General features: G+C 37.3%; 1 protein-coding gene across 1 annotated transcript in view; it reads left to right on the top strand.

Moving 5' to 3' along the window:
• The first annotated feature begins 1,132 nt into the window (after positions 1-1,132).
• Positions 1,133-17,307, top strand: part of LOC104287132 (mitogen-activated protein kinase kinase kinase 1-like) — a 30,743-nt gene continuing 14,568 nt past the window's right edge. The window contains exons 1-13 of the mRNA XM_009885797.1: positions 1,133-1,276; positions 3,851-4,054; positions 4,722-4,922; positions 6,561-6,677; positions 7,219-7,367; positions 9,793-9,914; positions 10,644-10,725; positions 10,850-11,030; positions 12,638-12,928; positions 13,929-14,050; positions 15,179-15,270; positions 15,528-15,717; positions 16,037-17,305. Coding sequence (XP_009884099.1) covers positions 1,133-1,276; positions 3,851-4,054; positions 4,722-4,922; positions 6,561-6,677; positions 7,219-7,367; positions 9,793-9,914; positions 10,644-10,725; positions 10,850-11,030; positions 12,638-12,928; positions 13,929-14,050; positions 15,179-15,270; positions 15,528-15,717; positions 16,037-17,305 — 3,164 coding nt within the window. The remainder of the gene's footprint in view (positions 1,277-3,850; positions 4,055-4,721; positions 4,923-6,560; positions 6,678-7,218; positions 7,368-9,792; positions 9,915-10,643; positions 10,726-10,849; positions 11,031-12,637; positions 12,929-13,928; positions 14,051-15,178; positions 15,271-15,527; positions 15,718-16,036; positions 17,306-17,307) is intronic.

Here is a 17,307-nt window from a genome sequence, read left to right as displayed (position 1 = left end):
TCCTTTTTACAATCTATCCCCTGAACGCTCCGCTTTTCTAAAAAGCATTTGAGCAAATCATACGCCACTTGTCTATTCATACCTTCGTCAGCACGCTGTTGCAGCCTTTGTGCAAGACCTTGGCGGCGCGCGGCCAGGCGGGACACTCTATAGGTGCTCCCAAGCGCGGGGAATTCTTCCTATTCCTCCATTCCATCTCCTGAGTGCGGGGATTCTTCCCTTTCGTCTCTTGAGAGCGGGGAGTCTTCCTATTCGTTCCTTCCAACTCCTGAGCCCGGGGATTCTTCCCTGCTGCCTCCTGAACGTGGGGAGTCTTCCCTTCTGTCTCCTGTGCGCGGGGACCTTCCCTTTCACCTCCTGAGCTGCTTGCAGGACCGGTTCCCGGGCTCCGTCGAACCGTGGCTCACAGGTTCAGTTCTTCCTAGGTCCCTGTTTGGGTGCCATTTGTTGTGACGGGGGAAGATATGGACACTCAATATGAGCAATCAGCAAGCTCAATTTATGGAATAGCACAACTGTCTTTTATAATTAGCTAATACATACATGTTTCCGTAATACAGCATTCTGATTGGTTCATCACTCCAGCCCTTAGCTCCTTATCTATGGCTAGCTACCTCTTCTTCTCCCATGCAGCTACTCCCTCTTTTCCCATGCCTGAGCAATCACAGGCTTCTCATTACCGTGTAGCACCTGCAGTCAGGGTTAGGGTGCCCTTGCCAATGAGCAATCACAGGAGCTGAGTCCGATGTTTCCCAAGCTCCTGCTCGGCCAGCTGGATCATATCTATGTTACCCTTCTCAGCTAGCCAATTTCCCACAATACAGGGTAATTTTTGTATTGGTTTAATATTTGCTAAGACATTCTTCTTTACTGGGTATCCATTGTTACAAGAAATAAACACATTTTAAATAAATACTCCTCAAAACAGGTATGCTGCAAACTGCAGACTAGCAAATTAGTTTTAACTCTTGAAAGGCTTGTTGCAGTCAGTTGGAAGTAATTTTTTAGTAGCTGTGTTATAAGGAGAGGGAGAACAGGATGGCACAAAGTTTAAGAATGCTGTAGTATTATGCCTTACCTAAAAATAATTGTACCTATGAATATAATATTTTTTCTTTGCTGTAGTTGTGTCATGGAGAATAGAGAAACCCTCAGGGGGTTGGAGAAGATGGATGACCGCCCAGAAAAGCGTATGATCAGGGAGAAACTCAAGGCAATGTGTATGCCAGCCTGGAAGCATGAATGGCTGGAAAGAAGAAGCAGGAGAGGCCCTGTGGTAAGTGGCACAGAAGTAACAGCAATATGTGACAACTATTACAAATAAAAATTCCTTAAATTTCTTTCTTTTAGAAACCTCTTTATCATTAACAATTTGTGGACTCTTAATTGTGATCCTTTTGTTTATTTTTTAAATGAGTTGTTTAACAGGAAATTGTGGCTGACTCTCTGAAGCATATGCATTTATTAAGCTTTATTAAAAAAAAAAGCCTATTGTTATGCTGCTGATTGTATAGTATAAAATACTGCTGTGGCAACACTGCCCTCTAATGTCAACAGCAAAAGTGGCTCTTGTTCATTAGATAAAAACTTTCATTTGAGTGCAAAACTGCACTGTAGTGCTTTGTACTTCCTTTCTTTAGGGTTTCATGACTTCACATTTCCTTAGTTTGACAATGTTAAAGTTTTCTAAATGTTTAATATGTGTGGATTTTTTTTGCTAGATGAGTATACAAACTGCAAGTTTACTAGAACCAGAAAAATCAAATCTGAGTAACTCCTCCACATAAGTCTCAACTCTGCTAAAATTTGCATGCCAGGGTATTCCTATTAGCCTTTTTGGGTAATACTTTTGTATAAATGTCTCAGAAGTAATTTTAAGAGTTTTCAGACAGATCAAACTGAAAACTTATTAAACAGTTACGATTCTAACACTAGCATATTCAGTATAATGCTGGTTAATAGCAATTAGTTACATAAAAGTGTAATTGCATTGATCAATGTGACTCCTGTGTGACACTTGATGTGAGTGCTAATTTAAAGCTAAGATCATCTGATGCAGTAAACAAGTGTTTGGGGGGCAGCTTTTCTAGAACAGAAATAAGGGTTATGTTGGTAACTTTCTATCATAAGAACATTGAAAATACTTAAAGTGCACCAAAAAAGCAATACCTCGAATAACACAAAACAGTTCTTACTTGAAAAAATTTTAAAATGCATCTTGGTTACTACATAGCTTGAAATAATGGTTCGCTGCTCAGCCCACTTCCCTTGAGGTTTCTGGGGTTTTTTAATACAACTTTTGATGCTCCAGATTCTCAATTACTACCTTTTTACATTTAAACTTTTTAGAGCACTAGCAACCGATAACTGTAACTTGTCCGTAGGCACATGAATTTGCATTCTGACCTTCCAGGAAAGAAAAAAAAAAAAAAGCATTGCAGTAATCAGTAGGAAGAAAAAAAGCCTGCATTGCTTTTCATACTTTTCCTTTATCCTGTTCACTTCAATAATTGGATAGCAGTATATTTTAAAACAACAACAAAGGTTTCTGAAAAGTTCAGGTTTGCAAGAAGTATACATTCAATATGATGACTTCTTAAAGTAAAACAAACAGTGCTTGGATCAAGGCTGTAAACACAGGTCTCTTCCTCTCTTGGGCAGTGCCTAACTGCTAGGCTACAACCTCATCTTTGTCTTCTTCTCCCTGTAGCCTGCTGAAACTGAAATGCATTTCTGGACAGTGGAACAGCTTCAGCTGGATGAGTTAAATGCTTCAGTTTAAAATAGCATTTGACCTTGTGGATGCAGTCCAAATCATCAGGCAGAAAGGCACTGAGGCTGGGTGTCTCTTTGTCCTCATACCCTGAGCAGGGGAAGCCCCTTCCATTTTTTTCTTTTTGACTAAATCAAAGAGATCTCTACAACTTTCTAGGAGAGGTCTGCTTCGTTAATCTGAAGTGTTACTTGGAGCTTCCCTCTGGGTTTGAATTGAGCTTCTAAGACATAGAGAAATGTAGAACTAAAACAGACTCTGCCTGTTGTGACTGCTTTTAATTTGATTCCATGGGGCCTTACTCTTCTCATGCATTATATAGGTCTGAGGGGCAGCCAGCTGAAAGTTGTCTTGAAATATTCCATATCTCAGTGTCAAAATTCAGTGTTTATGCAACAAAACACTGTATTAGAAGCGTATGTGCTCACTCTTCTTGAGCATGTGTCTATTCAGGTAGTACAGCACTGTGCATAGGGATTAGTTCAGATACCAGATGCAGTGTAGCTGTTTTACTTGTATTGCAGGCAGAAAAGCTGGCTGTGGTTCTTATAGGGTACAGCACACTTTAATTTTGCTGTATTGCCTCCAGGTTTAAAGTAATTTTACTTTGCAGCAAGTGCTCAAATTGTGCTGTAGAAATAGCAGTCCCAGTATTTATCAACTGATACTGTATGTAACAGATCCAAGGGTTATAGCTCTTAAATAAGCAGACAATTCCTGTAGAAAAAAAAAACCCAATTATTTTGGCTCCTAATATCCAAATGGGAGAATTGCTGTCCTCTGAGATACCATGAATGATAACTACAGAAGCACTTTGAGAATCAAATCAGTTGCTGCCACAACTCTAACAAGTGGCACAAATGGGCAGGAAAAAAGGTTCTTGCTTTTGTGTTGTGTATAGATTAACAAGATAGCCCCTATTAGATGTTAATATTAGAACCTGGTGAATATGCAAACTTTGGATGTCTAAATAATGGCTTAATTATAATGCTAGCAAACCAAGTTTTAATGAATTTGTTTTGCTTTAATGTAAAATAATCAATTTGTAATTCTAATATGTGGTTTAATTCCTGCAAGGTGGTGAAACCTATCCCTGGGAAAGGAGATGGATCGGAAATGAACAAACTCTGTCTAGAGCCTCGGGCTGAAGGACAAAGCACTGCTTCTTCACCTACACAAAAAGGAAGACGTAGTCCTTCTCCTAGTAGCTCTTCATCATCCTCTAGGACAGTTAAATCTGAATCACCGGGTGTTAGAAGAAAAAGGGTATCTCCAGTGCCTGTAAGTTGCAAGCTGTGATGCAATTTTTAATTTGGCTATATACTGCAATCCTTTGCTTAGAGAGGCAATTGGTATCTAATCCTTCCAGGTTAGGCAAGATGCTGATATAAAGGTGTTATGACAGGGTATCACTTGAGTGAGATGTGCAGAACATATCTCGTGTTACACTTCTCTTATGTGTGGAATTTTGTTCTCTGCTCTTAGGTGTACGTGTTCTTCTTAATTCAGTCCTGCTTTCAATTTTTATTTGTAGGAAACAAATTAAGAAATATAGGTACTTGGCTGTGAAGACATGTATGTTCTTAGCTTGATTTGCGTGAAGTGGTGTGGGGAGTTTGTTTTTCCTTTTGTTTTTTTGTTTGTTTTCCCCTGTAGTTTTGCATGTCAGTTCTTCAGGCAGGTATATTCCCTTGGGGATAGGATTGTTGACTGCACCTCCCTGGCCCCCCCACTTGGACACACCACCCCCACTCCCCAACTCTCTTCTGCCCTTGAGTTCTGGGCATGGAATAAAATTAATAATTTTAAATTCATATAGTCTAAGCAGGTTATAGATTTTTCAGGTTTTGGGGACTTTCTTATTCTGTGTCATTTGGGGGGAAAAAAACCCAACATAGTTATACTTACTATTGTCCTGGAAATGCTCATGATGGAACCGCTTATGTAGTTTCAGAGTGGACGAATAACACCACCTCGACGAGCCCCATCTCCAGATGGCTTCTCTCCATACAGCCCTGAGGAAACAAATCGTCGTGTCAACAAAGTTATGCGAGCCAGGCTGTACTTGCTGCAGCAGATAGGACCCAACTCTTTCTTAATTGGAGGAGACAGCCCTGATAACAAATACAGAGTGTTTATTGGGCCTCAGGTAGAGAATGTTTTTGCTTTGTCTGTAGCTTTTATTAATTTATAGCTAATCTTGGAAAACTGTACAAAACCAAATTAGATCAAGTTAGTCGCCAACCCTTGCTAATGGTTCTATAAAGTAACGTTTAAAAGATGTAATCTGTGCTTATGTAATATAATGAACAGCTTGTATTTTTTCAAATATGTAGCAAATATTAGTTTTATGTTGAGTTTATCTTTAAAAAAAACCAAAACTCTGGGAAGTAATTACTAATGTTCCGTATATTTCTCATTCCTAGAAGTGGTTCCTAATTATATACCTTCAGTATTTTTGGCTATAATTTGGCCGTTTCATTTTCCCAGTTTCTCCTTCTGAAATGCTATATTTCATGATATATAAATGACAAGCACATGACACAGTTCCTTTAATGGTGTGATAATTTCATTAATACCCATAGTGAGATTCTTCACAGAGACTTGCATAGTACTGCTGTAATGCTGTGTTGGGGAGCATTTAGGTTTTTGAGTAAACAGAAGCATCTCATTTAAGTTTGATTGCTGTCATGTTATGAGTAATTGATGATTACATGCATAAACTCCTTCTAGTATGAAGGTGTTGTGGTTTAGGCCGAATCAGCTACTGGGGATGTGGGGGACCCCAGATGGGACTGAGAGATGCTCCCCTCTACCCCTCTTCAGAGAGAGGGGCAGAGGAGGGAAAAAGAGACATGAGTTTAGAAGGAACTAAACTAGTTTAATGAAATATTAATAACAAAATAAAAGGGAATAATGAAATATATACAAAACCATATCAAGCTCTCAGGATAACAATCACGACACCGGCTGGCACTGGGGCAGTCCCAGGCTGGACTCGGTGACAGACAGGAACTGGATTCCGGATCTGCATTCAGGATCGGGATCGCAGGCAGACGAACAGAGTCCTCATCAGACATCAGCCATTGCAGGAAGAGAGAGAGAGCCGACCCTTTGATCCCTCAGCCTTTATACTGAGCATGAGGCAGATGGGATGGAATACCCTCGTTGGTCAGTTTTGGGTCACCTGTCCTGTCCGCTCCTCCCCGCAGGTGGGACCCCACTATGCTTTTCTGCTTCCGACCCTCCAACGGGGCAAATACCAAAGTTGGTTGGCCTTGGGTGTTATAGCAATAAGTATAAGCAAGGTCCTCTCTGCATACCATGCCTGGGCATCAGCTATAAACATAGGTCTGATCACTCTGAGAGAGTGAACAGTGTCTGCACAATGTGCTGTTAATTTCAGTTGTTAGAGAGGCCCAGCTAAGAAGCGAAGTTACTGACCAAAATTGGTCCTGTTTTATCTCAGACCAGGACAGAAAGGTAGCAATAGCTTCAGTTGATTTTAAAAAATAAAAAAGGGGGGAAAAAAGTCAAGAGAAAATTGGTGTTATAATTGTCTGCTTTTCCATACATATTCCTGAGTAATGTTTTGGGGATTCAGATTTTCTGTAAGGCCACTTAGGAAGATATTTATGTCTATATATGACATATTTTGCATTAACTATATTTTGCATAAACTACTTTGGGGGGGGTAAGTATATGTTATATAATGCACTTAAATGTGGAAAAATTATCTATGTAATTATGAATTTGTTACAGCCTTAGCATAAACTTTTCTTTGCAGACTTGTAGCTGTGGCCGTGGGACATTTTGTATTCATCTGCTGTTTGTTATGCTACGGGTGTTCCAGCTTGAACCCTCAGACCCAATGCTCTGGAGAAAGACACTGAAGAACTTTGAGGTAATAGATTTCTAATCATCTAATGGCAGATCTAAAATACACTCCAGGTAAAATCTTTAGGGCATTATCTTAAAAATACTGCGAACTGCTGCATCTCAAAGCAACAAAAATATGTTTTTAATTGTGTCTTTAATTTGGGTTCAAGAGCTCTGCAAGTAGGAAAAAAAATCTGCAAATAAAAGGCATAACTAAAAGAATTAGTAGAGAGCTGTAGTTTAGTGAGTGATTCAAATCTTGTTTTTTCTACTCAATATCTACTCTGTATCTGTCTCACTGATTAGCTGAAAGGTAAACAGAACAAGGATCTTCAGAAGTAACTGTGTATACTTAAAGCTATTATTTTTAATAAATACATAGGGTTTTGTTGTAAAGTTTCTTGTGATCTATTAGTAAGACTTCTGAAATTCCTGATGCTGCTAACATATTATTGTGAAGGTGAATAGATCTTTCTTAGCAATAGTTAAGCTTCAGTAATATTACCTTTTAAATACAAGCTATTCATAGGATAAATATGACTGTTGCTGTATTTTTCTGATGTTAGGTTGAGAGTTTGTTCCAGAAATATCACAGTAGACGTAGCTCAAGGATCAAAGCTCCATCTCGTAACACCATCCAGAAGTTTGTCTCACGCATGTCAAATTCTCATACATTGTCATCATCTAGTACTTCTACATCTAGTTCAGAAAACAGGTTAGTATTTTTCTAAAGGAATTAAAAGCTTCATTCTGTAGGGTTTTTTTTTTAATTTTTGAGGTTTAGAATCACCTACATTCTTTTTGTTCAAAGCTGCTTTCATTTCAAGCCATGTTAAGTCTCTGTATTTGCAAACAATCAAGAGTCAAGCATATATTACAGTCATACCAAGTGGGCATACTTGCTTTATACCTTCTGTTTGAAAAACACTGAGTTGTGAAAAGAATTTTTTTGACTCTGAATTTGGGAAACAAACTCTAGAAATGCAAGTGATCATCTGCAAGACTTAAGCATATATTAACTTTGAAAACATGTTTATTTGTGTGCATTTGTTCAAATGCAGCACTTGTGCAAATGTTGACAAATGAAGAAACAGGATTTCATTTTTTTTTTAATCTTATCCTAACAACTTTGTACTGCTTCGGAGAAATGCTTGTGCCTATGACAATATACTTAAAAATTTCTGGGTAAATGTACTGTTTGTGTAAACATATATGCTTAATTAAAGATATATACATATATAAAAACATATTTAATATATATTTTAAAAGCCACCTAATGGAAAATGTGTGTTTAAACTATTTTAAGGGAGTTATTAAACTATTATGATTTTTATAGTTTATACCATATTAAAAGATGCCTTATCAATTTTAAGTGATGATTGATTCTTTGATAGATTTTTTTTTTTCTGACTTTTACTTGAGTACTTTTGCTTGTTCTTTATTTTGAAAAGATATTGGTTAACTTTTTAAACAAGTGATTTGCGCATGCATTAGTGGACTGAGTGAACTAGACATCCTATAGAGAGATCAAACCACAGAAGGCAACCAAAGCTGAGGCTTTTGTGTAAAGTGAAACTTAAGGAGTACCTTGATATGTTACTTTATAATAATAAGCATATATTAGATGAATATATTCAGTCAGATTTATAATTCTGATATACAGATTGTGACCTTAATTTGCCATAGTCTTTTAATTATTTTTCCAAATTGTGTCATTGTAAATAAATTACATAAGTAGTTCCAGAGTATATTATGTATTTAACTGGTTGGTTTATTTGGCAAAACAGTTCCTTTAATTATATACCTTGCATAGGAAGATTTTTTTTTTTTATAGTAATGGCTTTGTTGAACTGTGAACTTTGCTACATTAGTTCTCATTTTTGACAGGATGAAAGATTCTTTCAGTTGTTTGCCAGTACACCTGATGATTAGTTCCCAGCATTATTGGTTCAATGAGATAAGTTGTCATGCTGTGTGAGTCTAATCTTGCATGATATAAGTATTGGAGAACACTGAGCATCAGATTCATTTGAGATAAAAGTTTACTCAGTTCTGATAATTACTGAGACTTGCAGTTATTTTTTGTTTACTACTAATTCTTCAAAAAAAAGTTTTAAATTAATACTTGTGTCTCTATATTTGCCGTGGAACTGAATTTTTCACTGTAAGCTTATTTTTGTGGATTTTTCAAGGACAAGGAAAATTAGTGTCAACCATTTGCAAGAAAATAAAAGCAAATATATATTTATAGAGACAATGTATACACAAATTATTTTTATTTAAAAAATATACTGTTGCTAAACAGAGTTCCTGCAAACTTTTAGACACACACCAACTATAACTTAAAATTTTACTTTGAATAGTAAGAGTTTTGCACATTTAGACAATATTACAGAAGATAAACAACACGTAATGAAAAACACAGATTTAAAGTTTAGAATATTTTTTCTGGCAAAATATCTGGTTATATCCATTTAAAAATTAAGGTGGGGTAAATAAAATGGAAGCAACATGCAAAACGGAAAATGGTGGTTTTTTTAAATCTACATGTGATATGTAGATATATTAGTGTTCATGTGAATCTATTACATCTGTTTCAGTGGCAGAAAATTCTTGAGTGGCTGTTACTTTATGTTAATTTTTTTGAGTATTACATATGTTCATCAAATACTATTTACAGTTTTCTGTAATGTGCTAAATACTGTCTTGTGACTTAATGCTCTGAAAGGAGTGTGGAAAAAAAATGTATGTAGCTTTCAAAATCTAAAAATTTCTTAGTTTTTTAAAACCAAAGGATAAGTAAAAAAGCAAAGATTGGTTTGTTTAAAGAAGCCTGGGAGCAAAGGGGAGGCGCCCAAGGCTGGGCCTTTCAATCTATAATTGGTATCTGACCTAATTTGAAAAGATGTCGTGCATTTTGTGAAATTCCCTTTCATTTCAACAGAGTGTTGTCTGTACTTAGTGCTTCTAAAAGTTTGGTTGCTCACTTATTCAGACCAAGATTTAGGAGAATGATTCATGAATAGCATATAGTTATTTGGAAGTGACTGTTCCAAATTGGAAGCTAATCTTTTTCACTGTTAAAGCCTGTTCTGAATTTTGATATGCCATTTTTACAGTCACAAATATTTATTTTATAGTATGAAGGATGAAGAAGAACAGATGTGCCCCATTTGTTTGTTAGGCATGCTGGATGAAGAGAGCCTAACTGTGTGTGAAGATGGCTGCAGGAACAAATTACACCACCACTGCATGTCAATATGTATGTTGTCATCTTTGTCTCATTAAGTTCTGGTGACTCTAAATATGCAAAAGTGTTATAACTTAGTATGTATGTTGTAGGGTTTTTTGTTTGTTTAAATAGTTAAACAGAAACCTGCTCTTAAGTGATGACTGTAGCTCTTTGAGAGTTTGGTATCATTCAAGTACTATTGATATACCTTATTTATCAATTATCAAATTACAACTTGACTTGTGAATGCTTTGAGAGAGAAGTTAACTAGCTAGAGGTTTGAGTCTCTTACCTGAGTGAGAAGATCATGTCCAATTAGAGTAAGGTTAGGAACAGACTTACTCCTCTGACTTGTCATTAGAAATGCATGAAAGTCATCTACTAAGATTATATAGTGAATTATGGAGTATGTTTTTATATGCTGCATTAAATAAAGTATATAAATAGTTTGCTTTAACAAATAAAATTCCATCTCCCGTGTTTTAATACTTTTGAAAAAGCATTGCTTATGTTTGAGGCGCAAGAAGAACTGCATTTCAATTCATAACTTTTAATATTAATTGTAGTGCTAAGATGAAGTGTTTCTGCACGCAAAAATGTTTAAATGCGTGTATTTATCAGACTTCTGCACATGGTTCAATTCAGAAGTGTTTATCCTGAAACTGACATTCTTCGGTAAAACTTAAAAATAATAATGCCATCTTCTGGTTTTATGCACTGTAAAACTGAAATATGTATTATCCTATTGCTGTGTTCCAGGGGCAGAAGAATGCAGAAGAAACAGGGAGCCACTTATATGTCCTCTTTGTAGATCCAAATGGCGATCTCATGATTTCTACAGGTAAGGATTCAGTCTGAGTATAGTAAACTATTTGTTTCTGGATCCTTAGTTGATGTTCCAAAATATGCTAAAGTATTTACTTCAGTAAGTGTTTCATTCCATGTTATTTGTTGTTAATCTGTAGTCGTGAATTGCCAAGCCCTGTGGATTGTTCTTCTGTTCTCCATGTGGTTTATCAACAAATTCAGCAGCAATCTACAGTTGGATCACAGAGAAGAACCCAAGATGGCAATTTTAACCTTACTCATTATGGGGTCCAGCAGATCCCTTCTGCCTATAGAAATTTAGCTGAGACATGGATTCAGGTAATTTTATTTTGTAAAAGAAGCTTCAAATGCAAAAACTGATATTTTTTAACTGTTTGGCTAAATTTGTCAAATCAACAGTTCAAAAATTTATTCTGAATGTTTGATTATTATTGAAAAGAATTATATTTAACTTGCATTGGAAGAAAAGGTTTTCCAGTCTTGTTTTCACTGGGGTTTTCAGTTTTGGACTTCATCTGAGGCCTCGTATTAAAGGTCCATGAAATAAAATGTTGCATTCTTAATTCTAGTTTTGGTTGTGTAAATGTCACATAAATACAAACTGGCACTTATTGTTACCCAAGTTGGGTTGCAGGAGCCAAATGACCTAAATAACCTCTGGAGTCTAGAGGTGGGTTCAACTGAGCAGGGATCACAAACTTAGAAGAGTGGGAGAACTTGTTTTGCCTATATGTCTGCTGTAACTTTTGTCTGGTGTGGTAATATCAATGTCTAGACACAAACTCCATACTGAATAATTAAAATTCAAAGTGAATGAAACCATCCATACAGTCATTCCCCCACTTCTCTTAGAAGTTTTTGGAGAACTGATGACTTAGAAATGAAAATAATAAATTATGTTAAAGGAGAAGCTGCTGCCCGAGCATTCACACACCATTCAAGGAGTCACATACACACCACCTGATTCTTTAACTACTAGGATCGGACTCCCTTTGCAGCAGGTGACTCCAGTGAGCCGACAGGTGCCCCTTTATGACTACACACACACACACACTCTTGGGCATGCTTCCTCCTTCTCCAGGCTTGACCCTAGGTTTCCCACAGCAGAGTCTCAGGTGTTGGATTTCATAAAAATAAATAATTTAATTGAAAGGTACAGCAGCAGGATCAGCCTGGGCTGGGTACCTCTGGAGAGGGACCTTGAACAAAGAAATGCCTGGGCAATTATACCCTTGCGATCTATACACCCACCCCTCATGTGCTCTTCACATGTCTTTTAGTTCAATGGTGTTTTTTGGTCTGGGGTCTTCTAACACATTATTGGATTCTTTCTCTGTGTCCAGGCAGGCAGGCAGGCCGTTGCCTGCTCTTATCTTGTTGATTTGCAGTCTGTGCTGATTGTTGTAGCCTCCTTATCTTCTGGTTTATGCTGCTTGTGCAGCTGCGCTCGCTGGCAGAACCTGGGGAACTGAAAAGCCCCAGACCTAGGGAAAACACTACTTGGCAACAACCAAAACATCAGTGTGTTATCAACGTTTTTCTCATACCAAAAGACTAAACACAGCACTGTACCAGTTGCTAGGAAAAATACTAAGAAAATTAACTCTCTTCTGGCCTAAAGGCTTCAGCAAATCTAGCTACTCATGCTAAATAAGTAAAGCTAGACAAACAACATAAATCACACCTTATTATAACTCTAAGTAATTTATTCTAATTAAAACCATTTAAGCTAAACAATTAATCTCTCAACAAATGATATCACAGAATCTTTTTTAAGACACTACCTTCTGGTACATTTTTGCTCTCAGGCTTCTTAAGGTGATCTTTCACCAGAAACATTTCTTGGCTCTTTTTGATTGCTCTGAAGTACTTAAGTTGCAGTATTAATCAATTTGACTCCTGTAATGTTGCTTTTTCCTTGACAGGTATTTGGAATGGAGTTAGTTGGCTGCTTGTTTTCTCGAAACTGGAATATACGAGAGATGGCACTTAGACGTCTTTCCCATGATGTTAGTGGTGCTCTGTTACTGGCTAATGGTGAAAGCACTGGAAATTCTGGAAGTAGCAATGGAAACAACACAAATGCTGGAGCTTTGGGAGCAGTTAGTGGGTCCTCTTGGACCAATATCTCAGGAGATGTGGTGGTAGAATCCTGCTGCAGTGTCCTGTCCATGGTCTGTGCTGACCCTGTCTACAAAGTGTATGTTGCTGCCTTAGTAAGTAGCTGTTTACTCGTTGTAATTCTAGTAATTTCCAAATTACTTCATTTTTGAAAGGGAGGAGATATATGAAGTCAGGAATCATAATAATTGTTTTTGAGCACCACTGATGACTGGACTATTAACCATCATCTGAAAGCGGGTTGAACAACATCCTCATCAAGAGTGTAATGGCATGACTTTCCCAAATCTGGGTTCTTTACGTACTGTGCAAGAAGCCAATCAACACACAGAGTTGAGATATTTGTTTATTTCATGTCTGTGCAGAGATGGGTGCTTGGGGTTAATTCCACGAAGCTAGCACACCCAGCTAAAACCACAGTAGTTATTTACACAGTTAAATGCATCAGCTATATCTAATATTCACACCTCCTAGCCAGCCATTGGCTAGCTTCTTTCTTGCCTCAACTTAAAGGTACAGCTCCTTTTAAATTCACTGTGCATGTTCAGAGAGTACGGGGCTTATTTGGGTAGGGAGCTTTTTCTAGCTAGGAGGTGTGGTTTTCACATTGTAATGAGATTATAATGAGACAGTTCAACTTCAGTGCACCAATTTGGGGAATTTGGCTGACTTTGCTAATTAGTGTGAAAACAATACTGGTTCTCAAGGATGGTGTAACACTTCTCAAGGATGTATGTGATATATGTCTGTAACTCCCATCCTTTCTTCCCTAGGTTTAATTACCTCAGTACACTCTATCTTAGAGTAAACAATGTCACCATAACCTTAAACCATTATTCATCAACTCCACTGGTCAAATATAAGGAAATGCTTGCTACAGTGCTACATATTAACAGTACTTGTATGACCAGATTCTTTACAATCTCAAAGAATACATAACTAATTCTAACAGTGAATATATAGTAAGCTGTTTATTCTTTGAACACATCACTGATATTTTGAATGCAATTTATATAGAAATATTTACAATTCTTAAAAAATAAAATTTGTGTAGCTAATTTGATTTCATATGTATTGTTTTTTCCTTTCTCTTAGAAAACCTTAAGAGCCATGCTGGTATATACTCCTTGTCATACTTCATCAGAGAGGACTAAACTACAGCAACTTCTCAAGCCAATTGTAGAGACAATACTAGTTAAATGTGCAGATGCCAACAGGTATGGTGTGTCATGAACTTCAAATTCATCTTGGATTGTTACTGAAATGTCTTGAAGCTTCATTTGTTGCTATTTTATATGGAACTAGGAGACCATTTATAAGTGGCGGTGAAATAAAATGTGTGGATCATATGTATAAATGTTTTTGTTAAAGTCTAGTTGCTACCAACCAACTTCTGTCTTGAAAGATGTAGATTTTGAAGGCACCTGATTATGTTTTTCCAGTACTTACAGATCTTAAATATGATGCTTTGCTTGCATGAGGCCTTTTTTCCCCTTAAAATAAGGGAAGATTTATTTGGTGCAGTCATCAACCATCCCCAAGTACCAATCATCAAATTTTGTATCTTTAATATATATGTATGTTTCCTACTTCAACAAAGTCTGTTGTACATCTGTGTCATGAACTGTTAACATAACACTGCTACTTTTTACTTCATAGTGTAATGTTAGGAGGTGGCTATTCTGAGTGAATGCATTTGGCAGTTCTGGCTTGAGTAGGCCTTGTCTTCCTCTCCCAAGCTACCCCATCTGCTGTGCCAGACCCACCATTTCTTCAGTTGTACTGTAAACTAGATACACGAGTCCACCAGATTCATATTTTTTTTAATTTTTTTTTTTTTTTTGTCTCTCAGTTTAGCTCCTAAGCAGCATTGCTTCTGAAACTGCAACTAGAGATGCACTGGCAATAGTTTAGCAATAGAAAATCTAAAATCAAAGGTATAAGTGAAACAGAACTGTTCCTTGTGGCACTGGATTCCTGGATTTGGCCTGTTTGTGCAAGAGGATGAGATCCTAATGCGCAGTTGAATGAATTTCTTTTAATAAAGAGATTATTGCCCAAAAGTCTCAAAGAATTTGAGAAATGGGGAAGCTGATTTCTATTTGGGTTTTTTATTTATTAGTGATAGACATTGCATTTCTGGAAGTGTCCTTGTAAAAAAACAGTCACAACTATTGGTAGCTTACAGATAGAGGACTATAGAAGTGTATTGGAATAAAGTGATGTGAAATGATTTTTCCAAGCACAATTCCAAGCTAACGATTATTGAAATGTAATGTTTTTGGGTTTTTTTCTTGAAAGCACCTGCTAAAAGTTGTTTGGTTTTTTGCTTTAATTTCTTATAGTCGAACAAGTCAACTTTCAGTCTCAACGCTATTGGAGATGTGTAAAGGCCAAGCGGGAGAGCTGGAAGTTGGGAGAGAAATACTTAAATCTGGTAATAATAGCTCTTCATATATAATTGAATTATAATTACAAGCAAATATACTGAAGTGTTTTAAATTTAACACAGGTTTTATCCTGTATTTGCCAGCATGGCAAAGAGAACAGTGTTGCCCTCAGCAGTTTGGGGGGAGGGTGGTGTTAATTTGGGTGCACATTGTGTATTTCTGTAAGATATAGTTCTGATATTTTAGATCAGAATTTAGATTGTGAACATATCTAATCCTTACTTTATCAACTTTTTTTTTATAGGGTCTATTGGTATTGGTGGTGTTGATTATGTCTTAAACTGTATTCTCGGAACCCAAACAGAGTCTAACAACTGGCAAGCTCTACTGGGGCGACTTTGTCTAATAGACAGACTTCTGTTGGAATTTCCTGGTGAATTTTATCCCCACACTGTATGTGGAGGTGTTTTACAAGCTGATACTGTAGTAGACAGGTACTTACACTATGTGACTAATACTCTTTGTAGTTGAATGTGGTGTTGTTGATTTCTTCAAAAATTGGTTGTTTAATTCCTGTAAACAAGTAGTGTGTATTTATATGCAAAAGTGCACCTACATTACAGAGTAAATGGTTGCCTTTTTTTAACTTCTGACCTCTGAAACAATTCTGAAGCACCAGTGCAAGTCTCCTTTCTACTGCACAACTGACAGCTAAATAGATTATCTAGAAATGGCATTCTTGGCACTAGTTAACTAAAGCGTATCAATTTATAAGACACTGTTTTTGGTTTTGTTTTTTTTCTTAACTTTCAGGTATAAGAAACTTCTCTCTCTCTTAAATTTCACCTTGCAGTCAATTGACAATTCCCACTCAATGGTTGGAAAACTATCGCGGAGGGTATTTTTGAGTGCAGCAAGAATGGTGGCAAGAGTGCCTCATGTTTTTGTAAAGCTGTTAGAAATGTTGAGTGTGACAAGCTCAACTCATCATGCAAGGATGCGTCGACGTCTGATGGCAATAGCAGATGAAATGGAAATTGCAGATGCCATCCAGCTAGGCACGGAAGAAATGCACTCTGGGGAATGTCAACATGAAGACTTTTTGCAGCTACCTGTACCAGATAACTCTCCAGAAGCTACAGAAAGGAATACTTCTAACAATACTGTCCAGTTATCAAGGAAAAGTAAGAATAGTTTAAGTGATAAAAAACTGAGTGCCAATCCAGAGGACACTTCTGAGGTGCTGGCTGGCCTTGCTGTGAGACTTCCCATTTCATCGGTAACCACTGAGCAACCAAAGCCAACCATTCTTCAAACAAAAGGAAAAGCACCCAGTCAGTGTTTGAAATCTTCTCCCTCATCCAGTCATTCTCAGTCACTATTCCCAATGCTTCTGTCTCCTTCAAACACATCTGTACTAGTTGGCACTGTAACAGATGTCTCTAAACTTGGACCTCAGGGCTTTGTTCCCTGCAAAGTCCCCTCACCTTCTCCTCAAACACAGTGGAAACTTTCACTCCAGTTTCAGAAAAACGGTTCTGAAAATAAAGAACCAGAGAAACTTTCTCCAGTTTTTACCCAAGCCAGGCCATTGCCATCTAGTCACGTACACAGGCCAAAGCCATCACAACCCACCCCAAGTGATGTGAACAAGCAGGGAGAAACCTCAAAAAACAGTATGACACTTGACCTGAATGATATTTTTCAGTGTGATGGCAATAGTAGTAGCAGTGCAGTTATACCCAGTGAAGAGACGGTGTTCACACCAGTAGATGAGAAATGTCAATTGGATGTTAATGCAGAACTTAATTCCAGTATTGAGGACCTGCTTGAGGTCTCCGTGCCAAGGAGTGATGGCACAGTTACATTCAAGTCTGAAGTTGCAGTTCTTTCTCCTGAGCAGGCAGGAAATGATGATACTTACAAAGATGATGTAAATCATAATCAAAAATGCAAGGAAAAGATGGAAGCTGAAGAAGAGGAAGCTTTAGCTATTGCTATGGCAATGTCAGCATCTCAAGATGCCTTGCCAATAATTCCCCAACTACAGGTCGAAAATGGTGAAGATATCCTAATCATTCAGC

Source organism: Charadrius vociferus, unplaced genomic scaffold (assembly GCF_000708025.1).
Source record: "Charadrius vociferus isolate BGI_N301 unplaced genomic scaffold, ASM70802v2 scaffold685, whole genome shotgun sequence".
Taxonomy (NCBI): domain Eukaryota; kingdom Metazoa; phylum Chordata; class Aves; order Charadriiformes; family Charadriidae; genus Charadrius; species Charadrius vociferus.
Note: the sequence above shows the minus strand (reverse complement) of the source record. Positions and strands in the feature narration are given on the sequence as shown.